Source organism: Lathamus discolor, chromosome 6 (genome assembly GCF_037157495.1).
Source record: "Lathamus discolor isolate bLatDis1 chromosome 6, bLatDis1.hap1, whole genome shotgun sequence".
NCBI lineage: Eukaryota > Metazoa > Chordata > Aves > Psittaciformes > Psittacidae > Lathamus > Lathamus discolor.
Window position 1 is genome coordinate 6848549 of NC_088889.1, and position 16828 is coordinate 6865376.

General features: G+C 45.7%; 2 protein-coding genes across 8 annotated transcripts in view; one reads left to right on the plus strand and one right to left on the minus strand.

Moving 5' to 3' along the window:
• C1QTNF4 (C1q and TNF related 4) overlaps window positions 1–6157 on the plus strand; it is a 35151-nt gene extending 28994 nt beyond the window's left edge. For 5 of the 7 annotated variants that reach the window (XM_065684674.1, XM_065684681.1, XM_065684680.1 and 2 more), the window contains exon 2: window positions 4620–6157. In XM_065684674.1, coding sequence (XP_065540746.1) covers window positions 4620–5716 — 1097 coding nt within the window. In that variant the 3' untranslated portion in view covers window positions 5717–6157. Of the gene's footprint in view, window positions 1–2545; window positions 2706–4619 lie in introns of all 7 variants that reach the window. The other 2 variants (XM_065684675.1, XM_065684676.1) reach the window with 1 other exon arrangement.
• Window positions 6158–7970: 1813 nt separating this feature from the next.
• Window positions 7971–12949, minus strand: FAM180B (family with sequence similarity 180 member B). Its single transcript, XM_065685278.1, has 3 exons — window positions 12796–12949; window positions 9926–10005; window positions 7971–9341 (listed from the first exon to the last, which is right to left on the minus strand). Exons 1-3 carry the CDS (start codon window positions 12881–12883, stop codon window positions 8898–8900), a joined length of 612 nt encoding a protein of 203 aa, XP_065541350.1. The 5' UTR covers window positions 12884–12949; the 3' UTR covers window positions 7971–8897.
• Window positions 12950–16828: the final 3879 nt, after the last annotated feature.

The following is a 16828-nucleotide window of genomic DNA, read 5'->3' on the forward strand; positions in this document are numbered from 1 at the left end:
GTCATAAATTTAATACCAGTGCATTTGAGTGATTTAACTCCATTACGTGTTTTGTGCCCTCTATTCCATAATTAGTTCCTTGACTTCTTCCCTATGGGCTGCTGTCCCTGTTGGTGCTGCCTAGTATAAAGGCAGTAACATACCTTGTTTATCCCTTGAATCTGCTTAGCTTCATTGCATCCTTCTGTGGTGTTAGGACAATAAGAAATGGTAAGGTAGGGGTCAAAGGGCCCTGATTCATACGTAAATGTAATACAAACAACACAGTTGTTATTATGTATGGCAATGCGTGGCCCATGCTGAAGACCCACTTTTCACCTCTAACCTGCATCTTTCACCTCACTCTGAAGTTTCAACATTTATGCCATAGCATGAACTGAATGCTGATTCCACAGTGTCCATGGACAGCTTCACATCCCTGGTGGTCTCTCTTCCCTGTTGGAAGAGACCTATTTCAGTAAAAGACTTGAGCATCAGAAGCATTTGCAGGGGCAGCAACAGAGCATTTTGAAAGCTTTATCTTTCAGAGTTAATGCACTAATACCCAAGTCCAAGAACTGTCATGAGCTGCCTCTGTTTATGGCAGCCCTGTGCTAGCTGAGTCTTCCTAATGACTGGCAAATTATTCTTGGGCTGGTTTAGTGTGAAAGGCAGTTCTTAGATACTTTCTAAATTATTTTAAAAAGATAAAGAACTTAAATAGTCCTGAAAGTGGTGAGTGGGAGCTGTCAAGGAAACAACTTGCTAATGGAAGAACACCATACTGCCTTATTTAAATGACTTGCCAGTAAGTTACTGGGAAGAACTGATAAAGAAGAGAATGCAGCAGCAGAGAGTCTTGTAACTCAGTGACCCAACCTTTAATAAATGACCTTGTTACAGAGAAACTAGCTTTGGCACAGAAACAAGGATAGTGTGGTCATTTGAAGAAACATAAGGTCAGATTCACTACAGAGTTTATTAAACTCTTACTTGGTTTTAAACTCTTTTTGTGGTTTTTTGGCCAGCAGTGATGTGCTTGCAGTATATTCACTGATTCCTGGATACACCGAGAGCTGTAAAGCACAGGCAGTGCTTTAGAACCAGGTTTGATACTGTGGCTAAAAATGCAAATGCCAAATCCTTTCTTGTCTTTTCTTGCCTCAAGAGTGTGCAGCCATGTCACAGTCATCCTGGTTCTCCATGCAGCCACACCACCATGATCACTGAAATAGCAATGGATGAGTATGAATCAGAAACACTTAATAGCCCTTATAAGTTTGCCTTTAGGGCTTGGTTTTCTGTGCTGGAAGCTGAAATGAGCCTGCCGTGCTAAATGTAGCACTCTGCTCTCTGCAAAAACAATACTGCTGAACCAGAGGCTGAGCTCGCAGTGTGACAGTTTGGGGTTTAGCTCTTGGTGAGATGTTCGGGCCTTTTAGTATTGTTTAAATGGCAGCAATAAATAGCCGAATGCTCTACTGACATGGGAAGAGAGGGAGTCTTTGCCCTGAGGAGCACACGAGCTAAACGGCCAAGTGAGGAAAAATAAAGACAGCATGGAAGCAAACGCATGGCAGTTAGCTGTGGCTTAATAGTTCTATTGAAAATGCTCTCTTGAATTAATTTCTGGGTGAAAGATAGTCTGTCAGACCTGTTGTTAGCTGTTTTGTCCCATGTAAGTGTCATGACTAGGGTTAGTGGGTTAGTAGCAAGTGAGTTTTCAGCTGTGAGGAGGCAGTAGCTATAGGAATCAGTTATAGAATCAGGAATCATGACTTAGGAGGTCTCTATTCTCATCTGGTGAAAGCAGGGCCGGCACTGAATGCAGACCACATTGCTCAAAGCTTAATAAAGCCTGGTCTTGAAAACTTCCAAGCATGGAGATTTCACAACCCCTCTGGGCAGAGTGTTCCATTATTAATTGCCCTCAGCACGAAATTATTTTGCTATTTCTGGTGTGAACCAGAACCCTTTGTATTTTATGACCATTCTCTGTTACTCTCTCACCATGCACATCAGTGACAAACCCAGCTCTGTCATCTCAGTAGCCTCTTCATAGGTACTGGAAGGCTACTACGAGATCCACACAAAGCTTTCCTTTCTCCAGGCTAAACAAGCTCAGTTCCTTCAGCCTTTCCTCATAGGGCAGGTGCTCCAGACCTCAGTCATCTTGGATAGTCTCTTCAGGAGTTTGCACTCTTCAAGTGCAAACTAAAGTGGAATAATCACTGCCTGTGGTTACTGGCTACATTCTGTTGTTACAACCCAGTGTGCTGTTAGCCTTCATTACTTGTAGGGCATGGCACTAAGTCAGGTACAAATGATTGTTCTCCAGGATTTCTACATCCTTTTCAGTAATGTTGCTTCCCAGTGTTAATCACCAGCCTGTACATCCATCCCAGGTACAGGGATTTGCATTCATCCATGCTGAATTTCCATTCACCCCGTTCTTCCAGCCTGTCTAGGTCCCTCTGAATAGCAGCTGTGACTTGAAGTGTATTGACAAACCCTCTGTTTTAGGGCTGTCTGCAACCTTGATGAGTGGGCACTCTGTTTCTTCCAGGTCATTACCAAAAAATACTGAAGAGGACAAAACATTAGCCCTATAGCCTGGCAACCCAGCCAGTTTTTCACCCATTTAGCAGTCCAGTTATCTAGAGTGTAACATCACAACTTGGATACAGGAATGCTCTGGGAGACTGTAACAAAGGCCTTGCTAAAAGGTGGGTGACAACCTCTGGTCTATTCTCACAAGAAGGCAACCAGTTTTATTAGACACGATCTATCCTCAGCTGATCGATGCACACTAAATGTCATGTCCTTTGCCTAGAAATATGTTCCAAGAAATATGCTCCATGAGTTCCCCAGGGAACAAGGTGAGGGGCTAACTGGGCAACTGGCATGTATTTCCACAAGTCATCTCACTCGTTCTTTCTGAAGATGAGTGCAACATTTGCCTTTCTCCCATCACCAGGGACCTCCTTTGATCTCCATGACCTTTCAAAGATGGAGAGTGGCCTCAATAGGACAGGAGTCGACTGTCTCAGCACCCTTCAGTACAGCCCAAGGGGTCTCATAGATGCTCAGGAGAAGTGGGTTAAGTCAGGAAAAAAAAAATCTGGGGCATAGAGGAAAATACTGAGATGTTTGTGAGAGAAGTAATCTAATGCAAAATTGGCGCATGGATGAATAGTTCTTTTTGTCTTTGCTAGTGTGTCCCTTTCATGTAATTAAGTGAGAATCTAATTAATTGTTGAGTTCATATCTATTGGAGCTGCGTTTTGATTTTATTCCCAAGCGTGACAGAGCAGGGACTTTAGGTTAAGCTGGATTCATGTTGGTTTGATGAGTGATTCTAGCTATCGCATCTTGTCAAAAGAGGACACCATTACCACCTCGCAGTCTATGTGGATTCCATCTGCTTTACTTTATTCCTAGGCCAACCCACTTGATTCAAGTTTTTACCCCTTTATCCTTTTTAATTCAGGATTTGCCTTCACCCCTCCTCCCGATGAGTAGCACGTTTTGCTCCTGTTCTGCTGGTCTGTGGACTCATTGTTTGCAGGCTGGCAAGCCCCCAGTTCTGGGGTGACAGATGGAGCAGACTGCAAACCAGGGAGTTGCCTCCCAGCCTGAATGATATTTTAATAAGCACAGAGAGGTGACAGGGAGAGGAGCTTCTCGCTGGAATGACTGGCAGGTTTGTTTTCAGCCTGAAAGCACTAATAGAGGATTTTGGCCTCAGTCCAGAAACAAAAAAAAACACAGAAACTGGAAGCAGAAAATCCCATTAGCTTCTTATTTATCCCTCTGGTTTAAGGGTCAAAGTTTCTTCTTTCTGGTCTACTATCCAGATACAGATAGTTGCCCTGTTTTGGGGATTTTAGCTCTCTCAGGGATTTTATACTTCAAGAGACTTGCCATTTATTTATCTTTATTTATCTTTTCCTTCTTTTTTCCATTTCATTCATTGTCTCCATTGTCTTCTTTCCTTCCTTCCCTAAACATTCTCTTTTCTTCTGGTTTCTTTACACTCTTCACAGTGTAAATCTTCACAGATTCATGGTAAAGTCTGCCTGAATAATGGGGCCTACCAATTTACTTGGCTTCCAGCTTCCACATCCTATGAAAACAGCCAGTGCAGTGCTAGGCAATGGCATCTGCATGGGAATCTCTAGAGCATATGTCCTATCCTCCTGCCCTTCAGCTGTGTCTCAGTTGCATAATAGAGGGTCTGTGTAGGGCTTTGTTTCATCCTTGGTCTTATGAATAAAAGCACTACAAAAAGGAGCTCTGGCAAAGCCCCAGCACACTCTGAGATCCCTCTGCATTGTGAGCAACACAGTGTTTTGCAGACAAGCGGTAGGATAGCCAGGCTTTCAAATGAGAAGATTGTTTTTCTTCCTACAAGTACAGGGAATAAAGGTCCAGCTCTTGCTAGGAAAATATCAGAATGGTGCTTGGATCTGAACTGAGGTATGGTCCTACACACTCATCAGAGAATGCACAGGAAAATTCCTCAGTATCTGGACATAGACCTTCATGTTGTTTATCAGACTTCAGATCTGGGTTTCAACTGCAGAATGAGCTCTAAATTAATGGGATTCCTGCTAAAACATGCTTCTTTTTCCTTTCAGATACAATGATGGCACTGAAGGTCCAGATTCTCTTTGGCTTCCTTTGCTGCATGATTTTTCTGCCTACAGATGCCTTCCCAGCAGATGCCAGTACAGAATTTCGCTCTGCTTTCTCTGTGGCCAGAACCAGCAGCATGGAAGGGAGCTCCGAGATGGTCATTACCTTCGACAAAGTGTATGTGAACATTGGCAATGACTTTGATCCCAAGTCCGGATTGTTCCGCTGTCGGATCCCTGGAGCCTACTACTTCTCCTTCACTGTTGGGAAATACCCAAAGAAGAATTTGTCAGTCATGCTGATGAGAAACAAGAATGAGGTGCAAGTGATTGTGTATGATGAACATCACCGCAAGGAACGGAAGGTAGCAAGTCAGAGTGCCATGCTGCAGCTTGACTATGGTGACACTGTTTGGCTGCGTTTACATGGAGATCCCAAGTATGCTCTTTACAGCAATGTGGGCCCCTATACAACTTTCAATGGCTACCTAATCTACCCAGACACTTCTGCCTTCTTCCAGAATGCTCTTAGCTCTCAAGAAGTGGGGCCACACCATCACACTATTCAGCAGCTTCCCAGGGAGCAGAATGAAGTTTCACAGCCACACATGTTATCTGATCAACCAAGCAGGGAGCAAGACCCCCGCTCTGCATTCTCTGTTGCCCGCTCACAAAGTCTCCTGGGGACAGATGACAAGCAAACCCAGCATGAGCCCATCACATTTGACACGGAGTTTGTGAACATTGGGAAAGATTTCAATTCCTCCACTGGCATCTTCTCATGCCGTATACCTGGTGCATACTATTTCTCCTTCACCATCGGCAAAATGCCCTTTAAGACTATGTCAGTGAAACTTATGAAGAACCACAATGAGGTGCAGGCCATGATCTACGATGACAACCACTCCAAGAGGCGCGAGATGCAGAGCCAGAGTATTATGCTGCCACTGCAATATGGGGACACTGTTTGGCTCTACAGCCACCAGCACGATGGCTATGGTGCCTACAGCAACCATGGCAAGTACATTACCTTCACTGGCTTCCTGATCTATTCAGAGGCTCAGCCAAAGCAGCTTCCAGGTGTCAGCTCAAATAATTAAGGGTCAAATAATTAATTACAGATGTGAAAGGAGCACAAGAAAAGCCAAGGTGCCATGAATTTGGATATAGCTCCTCTTCAACTATCGTCCTCTATTTTGAGCATGCTATCATGTGTCTAGTGCTTCCCTTATGCTGCACGCTTGTGCCCTCTCTGCAGGGTCACTGCTGTGTCTGCCATTCATCCACAGAGAGGTCTTTATAGTTTGTATGTGTGTGTCCCGTGTTAGTGTTTGATTTAAGCATAAAGCATGAGGTAGTTTTCTGGGGCAGGGGTGGGCCAGTGTAGTGAAACGCCAAGGATCAAAGAACCACTGCGGTAATGTTCCTGCAGATCCCCAGCATCCAGAAAGTAAAGGATACGGTGACTTTCCTTGCATATCTGGGGAGGGAATAAATGTAATGAAAATGAATGTAATAAAAATACAAAATATGTAAAATTTTCTCAGATTGGAATTTGTTGTTACTTGTGTGCTTGTCACCAGCTGAGGTACCAGTTCAGGAGAGAAAGCAGTGTGGTGATTATACCAGCTGCAGTATGTGCAACTGAGCCAGTCTGCGTACACTCTTTTTTATCATCCGTGTGTGTGAAGTGTTGGTACCTCTTATGATATTAACACAAATGTCACAATATTTGGTGCTTTTCTTAATCTGACATCAATGAAGTCAAGAAGCTGTTTGAGAATCTCAGCTTCCATTTGATGAGAATAATACATTTAGAAACAAACCAAGAAGTAGGCTTCTAGCTCTTGTAGTAAAGGATGAGGGCTCAAATCTATGAATGGAGCATCCTCTGAAAGCTCAGAAACAAGGCAAGTAAGGAGAATAAAATATGTATCTTTAAATCCCTTCATATTTGGATCAGAAGCAGGCTCGTAATGATAAGTGCGAGTAGTATCATGCCAAGCAATGGCAGTGTTGGCTGCTGGGGCATTATATTCCCCAGAAATTAGCTCCTTGAACACAAGAACACAAGGATATGGCTGATCTGCCATATGCTGTATTGATAACTTAGTGCAAACAGGATCAAAAGCACCGTTAGGTGATACTTTCAGCATCTGTATTCAGTGGTTTCTTTCCTACTGTGTTTGCTGAACCATAGTGCTGGTGTAGAGAGACTGTGGCTGTGGAGAGCCCTGGCGTGTTCCCACAGGGCAGTAAGGACTGACAGCAGGATCCAGGGGGGCAGTAGTAAAGCAAGAGGCTGGAGGCTTCATCACAGTGTGACTGAGGCTGTTTCCATTGAGCCAAACCCTGGTTTGTCTCCCCAGATACATAAACTGCAAAGTGCCAGGTTGGACAAGGCTTGGAGCAACCTGGTCTAATGGAGCGTGTCTCTGCCCATAGCAGGGAGGTTGGAACTAGATAACCTTTACAGTCCCTTTCAATCCAAACCATTCTATGATTCTATGACCTTGAGCATGCATAAAACTTTGTGACATGACTCAAGTTTAATTTATAATCTGCTCAACACGTAGCAATGCTCTTAGACTGATCCTAACAATACCCTGAATTCAAAACAGTGTGTTTGTATCTGGATCACCAAGCCAACCCCCTCAGCTTTTATCCACACATTCACATAGCTCAGACTGTATATTCTCCAACCAGATAATATTCCTTTATTCCAGTGCCATCCCTTCTCAGCTTTTTGATGATACTCTCTGCTCAAACTGAACTTGTCTGCAGCCACTCCTTGCCTTTATCACTACATACATACCCTGGACACTAAAGATTGGGGGCATATGTGGGAAAAGGGTGAAGGGTAGTGATCGGAGGTATGTGAAAAACAGCATAAGAATAGAAGAACATTAGGTGGGAGCCTGGTTTACTGGAAGTTATACTTCAAATAAAATGCTACATTCTTTGGGAAAAAAAACCCAACAACAAAACAACAACCAACCTGCTTTATGGACTGTGTAAATCTGTCTCCTCCTGTCACAGCCCTAACCTGACCTCTAAAACTATTCTGTGTAACATCTTGCTTCCAGGCTTCTTATTCCTGCCTCGCCACTTCTCCTCTCCATCTGTTGGGCAACAACTGCTTGGAAAAAGATTAATGAAGGCAAAAGGCAGCAATTCCCACTTTGAATTTCGCACATGCCTCCTTTGCTAAGCATGGAAAATTAAGAGTATATTGATAGAAAGAGAATTATGGATGCCATCATCTAAGCATGTGCAAAATTAATGTACCTACAATGGCAGCAGGAAATCTAGTAGAAACAAACAAAAAAATCAAAACCCTTATTATGTTTATATAATTCCACATTGCAGTGTGTAAGACAGAGAAAAGTTAATGATCTCCTTCTATAACATAATCGTATTTCTCATTTTGAGGATGGACTTCACATATTTATTACGTTTGGCTTGTAAAATGCCATAGCTGTACAAAACAAACTTCATAGAAGAGGTAAAATCTGCTCCAGAAATAACTGGGTCACAATCCTCAGGAATTTAAATGAGCCCTAAGGAAGTATATTCCAGATATATTCCTGATAACTGACACAAAGCAGAGTACATGTGTAACTATGATATGCAAATGCTAGAATGCTTCACGGAATACATGTATTTTCAGGTTTCTTTTTAAATAAAAGCGAATACTTGAGATGGGAAATTATTATGGACACATAAAATGTGACGCCACATGAGCAGAGAGCTGAAATTAAATAGGCGACCTATATCATGAAACACAACCAGATCTGCTTAGCTGGTTAAAAGAAAGGAGAAAAGATGCTGTATTTGGCTGAGACCACAGGAGGAATATAAAGAGGCTGAACTGACTGATCTGAAATAAAGTCAGCTAGGACAGCAGTGTGACTTCCTGGAAAAACACTGCCAGGGCATCTCTCCAGTAAGCATCAGAGATGAAGACAGATAACACATCTGAATAGCACTGCCCCCTTCAGCACAGCCCACTTAAACCCAAAACACAAGCAGAACAAAAGCAAAAAGGAGTGAAATGCACTTTATAAGGAGAGAGTGAAATGCATAAACCATAAGGTTTTGTCCTATTTAACTTAAAAATAAAAGCTTGTGCAGAAATCCTTATAGAGTTGGCAGTGCATTGCAGAGAGCAGGACAAAAAGGTGTGGTGTATCTGCACAGAGTCCTGACTAATGTGGAAACCAGCATAACCAAGGATGCAGCTGAAGTCAGGTGTGTCCTTTCCTACGGTAGTTTCCTTTATTAAGCATCTCCCTTGGTCCTGGCCAGGTTAGAGCGATATAAATGTTTCAGGGATGCTAAATGAGATGGCTTCTCCTTCCAGGGCCAGGAAGCCAGGAGCAGGGTGGTATTCGCAGGGCAGAGCCCCTTGCACAGATCACGAAAGACTTCATCCACCAGCTGAGAGAAAAAGCGAATCCAGAGATTTTTATCCAGACCCTGCGTGGAGCGAACCTGATAGGCGCAGTAAACACTGGTGAAAAGCAGGCGGTCAAACCCTACTGGAGGCAAGGGGGTATCAGTGAGTGAATAGTAGCTCAGGTGCTGCTCAATCTCTGCCGGTGTTTTGGGAACTTCCTCCTCTAAAACGTGCATGAACCACCGTGCCGGGCGCAGGGAGGCCAGCTCTTCATCCCGCAGCCGGACTGCCCCGTTGGCCTGAACATCCAGCCCTCCCCACAGCATCTGGAAGAGAAGAGCAGCACGTGAAGCCCAGCACAAACCCTCCGCCGGTTATAACCCAGCTGTAAAGCCATCTGCAACGCTGCCAAATCTCAGGCCACACCGACAGGCGGCTGCTCCCTGGCTCGCTGCCCACGGTCCGCCTCATCCCACTCCATGTCCTTCTTTGCCAGCCCCACACCCCTTTTCTGACCGCTCCACACTTCTGTATCCCTGTGGGACCCATCCAGCTCTCTCTCCCACCCTGCTGCATCTCCTGCTGTATTCCCACCCACAGCAGCTCCCCAGAGCCCCTGCCTTGGGAGGGGAGCTTGGCTACCGGGGGAAGTCACCCATCCCATCAGGATGGTCCGTTGTCCCACCCCAGAGGTTTGAGGTGCCGTGGAGGGGATAAGAGCCTCCCTCAGCTGCACCCCACAATGGGAGGGAGCACAAATGCATTAGGGCATCACTGAGGTGTTCTCCAGGCATTCCCAAAATCCAGGAGGGATGAGAACAAGCAGAACATGTAAGTTTTTACATGCAGGAAGGTGGGACCATGGACACTAACAGTGCCTTGGCCCAGGGGCCCCCAACACCCCGGAGACCTCTAACACGATGTCAGCATCCTCTGGGCTGCGATGGGGAGTGTTGGCACCGGCACCGTCCCTGCTGTAAGGATGTGCATCTGGAAGACATCAGGCAGAGTTTGGTAGCGCACGACCAGGGCCCTTCCTGTTTATGTTTGTCATTTGGTTCTCAATAACATCTTCAATGTTTCTGAGCTGTCACTCACAGCTTGCCAAACACGACAGATGCTGACCACGGGATTTTGATAAGCAAAACAAGCTTTATAAGAGAAAAAACACACTTCTTTTAGGACAAGCAGAAGTGTTTAAGGGAGGCAAGTGTAACTTTTGGATATGACAGCCCTTAATCGTGCCAACAGAGCTAAAGCAATGGCAGCAAAGGCATTTGCTTTGACAGGCAGGAAGGAAGCTTGTCACACTGAGAATGGGTAGGTTTTGAACTGATGGGGTTTGGTTGCTTGGCAGCTTTTTCTGGAGAAAGCAATGCTTCCTAATGGAAGGAGGGTGCTGGGAGGCTCCTCGACCTGCTGATGGAGACATACCCTGATGCTTATCCTGGTTTTATACTTCCCTGAGCATCTGCTGCCAGCAGAGGCAAGGGGGGGGGGGGGGGGGGGCGCAAAGAAACCTGGATGGATGCATTACTGCTCTTATGTCCAGCTAATTCCTTGCTGGGCCACCCCACATCATTTAAAAGGGGAAAAAATTGTACAAGGTGAGAGGAATGGGAGTTTATTAATATGAAAGTCACATTAATCCTAAGAATTCTTAGTTTCTCATTACATAACACTTCTAGTGTTTTAACTTTGTGCATTTAGTTTGCCTTTATTATTTCCTTCTTGGTGAAAAAGGAGAATCAAGCAGCTTCAGTCCAGGACTGTGATAGGGAGGCTGCATCCCCTCTCTTCTCTGTGTTGCTCAGCATAGTCATGGAGCCAAGACCCTCTTCTACTTCTTACAGACTCATCCTTAAGGTCAAGAAACATGAGATGGAAAAGGCTCATAAAATACAAGCTTTCAGACACCTTTCTAAAAATTATTTTTTTATGGATTAAAGCTTTTTTATATAAAAAAGAGGGAGAATTTATATTGAAGACTGCAGAGTTTAGGTCAGCAGGTTCTTACAGAGAGTAGAGAAATCACTGAACACTGTGTGTGTGTGATGACTACTAACAAACTGCACTTCCAACTTTCCATCCTTGATTAAAGCTTACCAGGGAGATGCACAAGCTGCCTGAAGAAGGGCACTGCCACCCCCAGAGCTGCAGAGATTTGTTTCTCTGCACAGCTGCAGGCTCCCGGATCCAAGCCAGCCGTGGCATTGGAAGGCGAGCAGGGATGTAGCTGCTCTTTCCTACTCCTCCGTGGATGAGCCAGGAAGGCTTTTAGCTCAGGTAAAAATACTGCATCATCTGAATCTTTATTTGCAGGGCTTCTCTCTGCTAACTTATCCTCTATGTTCACAGATCTCTCTATTGTATGATTCCTCTACATACGATTGGATTCAAAGTCAGTGTATTTGGTGACTAGCTGCCAAAAGCTGTCGTTAATAACGGTCTCATAAGTATGTGCACTGTTAGATTCCTGAGTAGAGCAAAACAAACATCAAACAAATCATAACAAATAATGTATTGAAATAATAACATAAATATCCTCTGGAGATGGGAAAAAAATGTCCCTCGTTTAACATCCAACAATTGTTTGTTTGTTTTTCCCAAAAAGCATCTGGAAAATCCACAAAAATTCTTGCAGGAGCAGATTTTTTACAGTGCAGACCCACGAAAACCTTCCAACTGCCACTGAACATCACAGCAGGTCTTTATCCTGCAAGTAGGTACAAGTGCCTCCTCCAGTGATCTGGGACTCCAGATCTCTCCCATGTCAGCACAGCCAGCTGGAGCATTTGACCATATTTAGAATCATGGAATCACAGCATGGTTTGGGTTGGAAGGGACCTTAAAGCTCATCCAGTTCCAACCCCTGCCATGGGCAGGGACACCTTCCACCAGACCAGGCTGGTCCAAGCCCTGTCCAGCCTGCCCTTGAACACTGCCGGGGATGGGGCAGTGTCGTGGTTTAAACCCAACCACGAACCTCGTTCACTCACTCCCCCCACTTCTTGCCCTCCCCCTGCTCCTGGACGGACGGAGAGGAGAATCGAAAAGAATGCAACTCCCCCGGGTTGAGATAAGAACAGTTTAGTAACTAAGGTATAACACAAATCACTGCTGCTACCACCAATGATAATGATGCTAAAGGAAATAACAAGAGGAAAGAATACAACACCTCACCACCAGCCGACCGATAACTCACCCCACTCCCCCCAGCCGAGCACCGACCGATAACTTGTCCAACCCCGCAGTCCCAGCCCTTCCAGGTAACTCCCCGTTACATCCTGGGCATGACGTGCTGTGGTATGGAATACCTCTTTGGCTAGTTTGGGTCAGGTGTCCTGTCTCTGCTTTCTCCCGGCCTCCCCTTGTCCCCAGCAGAGCATGAGACTCACAGAGTCCTTGGCCAGAATAAACATTACTTAACAACAATTAAAAACAATCGGTGTTATCAGCTCTCTGCCCAGGCTGGAAGTCGAAACACAGAGCTTGCACCAGTTACTAAGAAGGAGCAAAACGGCTCCTGGTAAACCCAGGACAGGCAGCCACGGCTTCTCTGGGCACCCTGTGCCAGCGCCTCAGCACTCTCACAGGGAGGAATTTCTCCCTAATGTCTAATCTCAGTTTCCCCTCTGTCAGTTTAAAGCCATTCCCCTTTGTCCTGTCCCTACCTGCCCTTGTCAAAAGGCCTGAAGAAGCAGGCAGTCTCGCACCACTGGCATCGCAGGAACATTTCCCAACCCAAGAAGCCACATCCCAAGCAGGGGCATTTCCTACCTGTGAGCCTCTGGGATCCAGCAAACACGCACAGGATCAGCCAGGCATGGACCTGCTCCGGGGCCATAGCAGCACTGCTCCCACCCATGCACAGACAGTGCCGTGCGTGGAGTGAAGGCTGTTTGCAGTGGTGTCCTCCCTTGCTGCTTCTGGTCCCAGCAGCCTCTGTTGGAGCAGATCCCTCTTTCTGTGTTTCTGGTTACAGTCCTGGGAAGGGCTTGCAGTTCAACTTGCTGACCCCGGAGGATATTTTCCATCGTATTTTGGAAACTTGGAAGACTTTGTTGTGAAGTTTTTGCCAGAATCGTTTAAGCTTCTTTTCCAAAGACTGGCTTCCCACTGCAGTGTATTGTAGGAAGCTACCATTTGCACTACACAAATAACTCTGAAGAAGGGAGGTCCCTTCCACGTCCTCACTGCACCTCTGTCACATCTCTGTGACACTTCTGCTCGGCTCTTTGGCTTCATTTTCAGTTTTCCTTTTTCCTGAGTTTGAGAATCTGCAGCCTGCCCTGAACTGTCACAAACGGATAAGGCCAGCAGGCTTACCCATGATTCGTGGAAGCAGATTCATGGAAGAGCAATAGCAGCCAAACCATACAAACAGGCAGAAGAAACATCATTTGCTCAGTTCTGTATCAAACCTCCCAGAGGGAGAACTTGGTGTAGCAAACAGCAAGGATCAGAACCAGGCAGGCTTTAGCACCTCATTGTCCTTTCCTGTGACAAGACTTGGGGGTTATGATAAGCACAGTTTTCCTTAGATGTTGTGAATTACAAAGCTGAAACTACATCTGATTCCCTTCACAGCAGATCAATGTGCTCTACACATCTTTGCACTTTTCTTAGGGCCCAATCCCCAGTCAAGCTGTTCTGTATTTCTATTCTGCATGGCACAGTATGGTCCTGGCTTCTTCAACAGTTTCTGGGATGCCAGTGTTATACAAATAGATATGTATAAAGAAGCAACAGTACCATCCCCCTGAGGTTAAAGGGGGAAAGAAGTCAACCCAGAAAAGAGAGGAGGTGGAGCTGATACTCACACGTTTCTCAACAAGTTACAGGGTGTCAGTTTGTAGTGACTACTGTCACCATGTATTTTACTGGAGGTAGGGATGATGTTCCAGTTGGTAAGCTGGCAGCCTGCAAGGTAGCATGTCTTCTGAACCTTCCTGGGTCTGTAGCTGTACCTGGCAATATGTGGACCCACACCAGCTGTGAAGAAATGCAGCACATAATGGAAGAGTCCCAGATTTGACTCTTGTATACACAGAGTCCTCAATACCCAGAGCAATTCTTACCCTCAATTGGGATGAAAATAAGACCTGTGTTTCTGTCATAACCTTGGCTATCTTCAGATCAGGCTACACTTCTTTCAGTTTTCCTCATTTTCTCCTGCCTATGCTTTAGTTGCGTCCCTTTCCTCTGGGATGAGATATCTTTTATTAAGCTGTGAATCACGTGCTGCTCAAGAGGCAGATAGTGGTGACCCATCTGTGCAGTGAGATGGATGTGCCTTCTGCTCTGTGCCAGAGTCCCTTACAATCTCCAGTGTACACATGCCTTTGTCTAGAAGTCACTGTGTAAAAAGCCCCTGCACCTCGTAGACCATGAAATTGCTTCCCTTAGCATGCACAAAGAGTCGTCCAGGATTTTGGCCAACATCTGCAAAGGCCATATATGATTTCATCAGCAGGATCATTTCCTAGGAACAGCTTGCAGCCGAAGTGCCTAGAGGAGGATACCCGTGATGGTGGGAGAGATTAGAGAGGAGGTTCAGAGGCTGTGTTTAGCGGACTGATACAGAGGCAGGCAGGGGACAAGAATCAGTGGTAGATGCTGCCTTGAGCTAGGGGAATTTTGCAGAATTTTGTCACTATCCCACATAGAAAAGCACTTGCAGAGTGTAAAGATGATATCTCTCAGTTGTTTGCAAGCAGCAGAAGTTACGTGGTACACAGAAACAAGCAGGGTTTATGACAGCTGCACATGGTCCCTGCATGTACTATTGCAATGGCAGTGAGCCTGCTCCTCCTGATGGATCTTGTCCTTGCCAGGTATTCACAGCTGAGTGTGCACAACCCTGCCCCTCTGCACCCCACCTGGCTATACCATCTGTTGTAGGAGCAGTTTCAACACATCACATCAAGCTAGGTTTCTGCAGGGGCACCTTGACTGGTTTCATTCTTTCCACCATAACCTCCTGAAGTAAGGAGATGGGAAAGAGGAACAAGATACAAAGGACTGTAAACCACAGGAGCTGTCTGAATGCTGGTTGAGACACAAGGTGTGGTTGGTACAGTACCTAAAAAGCCTCTTTGGGAAGAAGGTTTCTTTGAGATTGGACTGCAGGGAGATGGGCAGCTTCTTCATAACAGAGAAATTATAGAATGGGAGAAATCTCTTACTTTGAACCTCTTGCCCAGAACTTAGGGAAGAGCATGGCCCCCAGCCTGGGTCTGTCTGGCAGGTGCTCAGGGAGAAAGATGAGAAGATGGTTGAGGAAAGGGAATGGAAGGAAGAAGGATGTACATGGCTAGCAGAGAAGGTGAGGTCTGAGTCACTGGCAGGGAAAAGGGAAGAAAACCTTGAGGTAAGTAGGAGTGAAGCACTGACGATAAACAGACACGACCTCCACTGTCATTTTCCATGTATGGTGCTGCTGGTTCTTATGCAAATGCTTTCGCTGACTTTCAGTTTGTGAGTGGCATCCACTGCTTGAAGGAGTAATGGGCTGTGCATCCATGACAGGGAAGGCCCCATCCCACTGCACCTACTGCACAAAAGGAGCTCCACAGAGGCCTCACACAACTTGGAAAGATCATGGGATACAGCGGGATGGGTATGCAGCATGCTGTCACCCAGCCTGTCCCTCAGTATTCCCATAAGCTCTGTTCTGCAGGAGTGCAAGGCCCAGCTGAAATCCCCATCTGGGTTTTGACTAGAGATCAATTATAAGGGCCCATACAGACTGTGTGCCTGTGATGGAAGCAGATACCCTGACACTATCAATAGCCACATCCTCAGGGAGGAAAGACTGCTTGCCTGGCTGGAGGGAGAAATGCCAGAGTTCTGGAAAACACCAGCAAAACCTACTCAGCTGGGGAAGCTCAACATGGTGACTGTGAGTCATCTCCTAAAGTCTATTTGTCCCCACAGTACCAGAAAATCTCTCTTCTGAATAGTGTGTCTGTAAACCGCTACATCTGACTTATATCGCATCCAACATCCTCCTACAGCTGGGAAATCCAGCCCAGGCAAACAGGCTTCATGGAGACTGGCCGTGTGGATAAAGGATTTGGAAGACAGTTCTGTGCTTGACCAAGCTGACCACAGCCTTGCCTAGCATGAAGCAAGTGCCCATCAGCCGCAAGGAACCTAGAGCAAGCAGGATTTATAGGCAAGAATGGAGCAGTGGAGGAGGTAGCGTGCCAGCATTGGCAGTACTTTTCAAGGCTGTGCAACCTCTTGTGCCCAGGGATAATGCATCAGGGTGAGTATATTGCACTCTCCGTAATCTCCCAGGCTTCTCTAATGAGAAGAGATTTGGGTCCATTAGCAACTATGCCACATAATAAAGACCTGCTGGAGCCATGCCTGTCCCCACAGGGCTAGCTAGTTTTCCAGTATACACATTCTTCAGCAAAGCTTACATGTTTAACTTGACAGGGCATTGTGTCTAACATTTCTTGATGTCAATCAAATTCTCCTTCTGCATAAACATCATGTTTAAATGTCAGTTTTCCTTCTGTTCCTGCCACCATCAGTCTTCTGACTTAACATACTGGGAAACACATATTTTTTACATGATAGAGACCATGAGTCTTGGCACGGTGCCTCAAACAACCTGGGATGAGGGAGGGAGAACATGGGGGAAATGTGCTTTAAAAAGAATTTTCACAGCAACAGAAGCAGTGCCAGGAACTTTTCTGTCTTGTGCAATAGGCATCAGCATGCAAAAAGAGCCACCGCACCAGAAAACAGAACCAGCTGTGGAACATGTCACAGCAAGGACTAAAAGTGCATTTCCTAT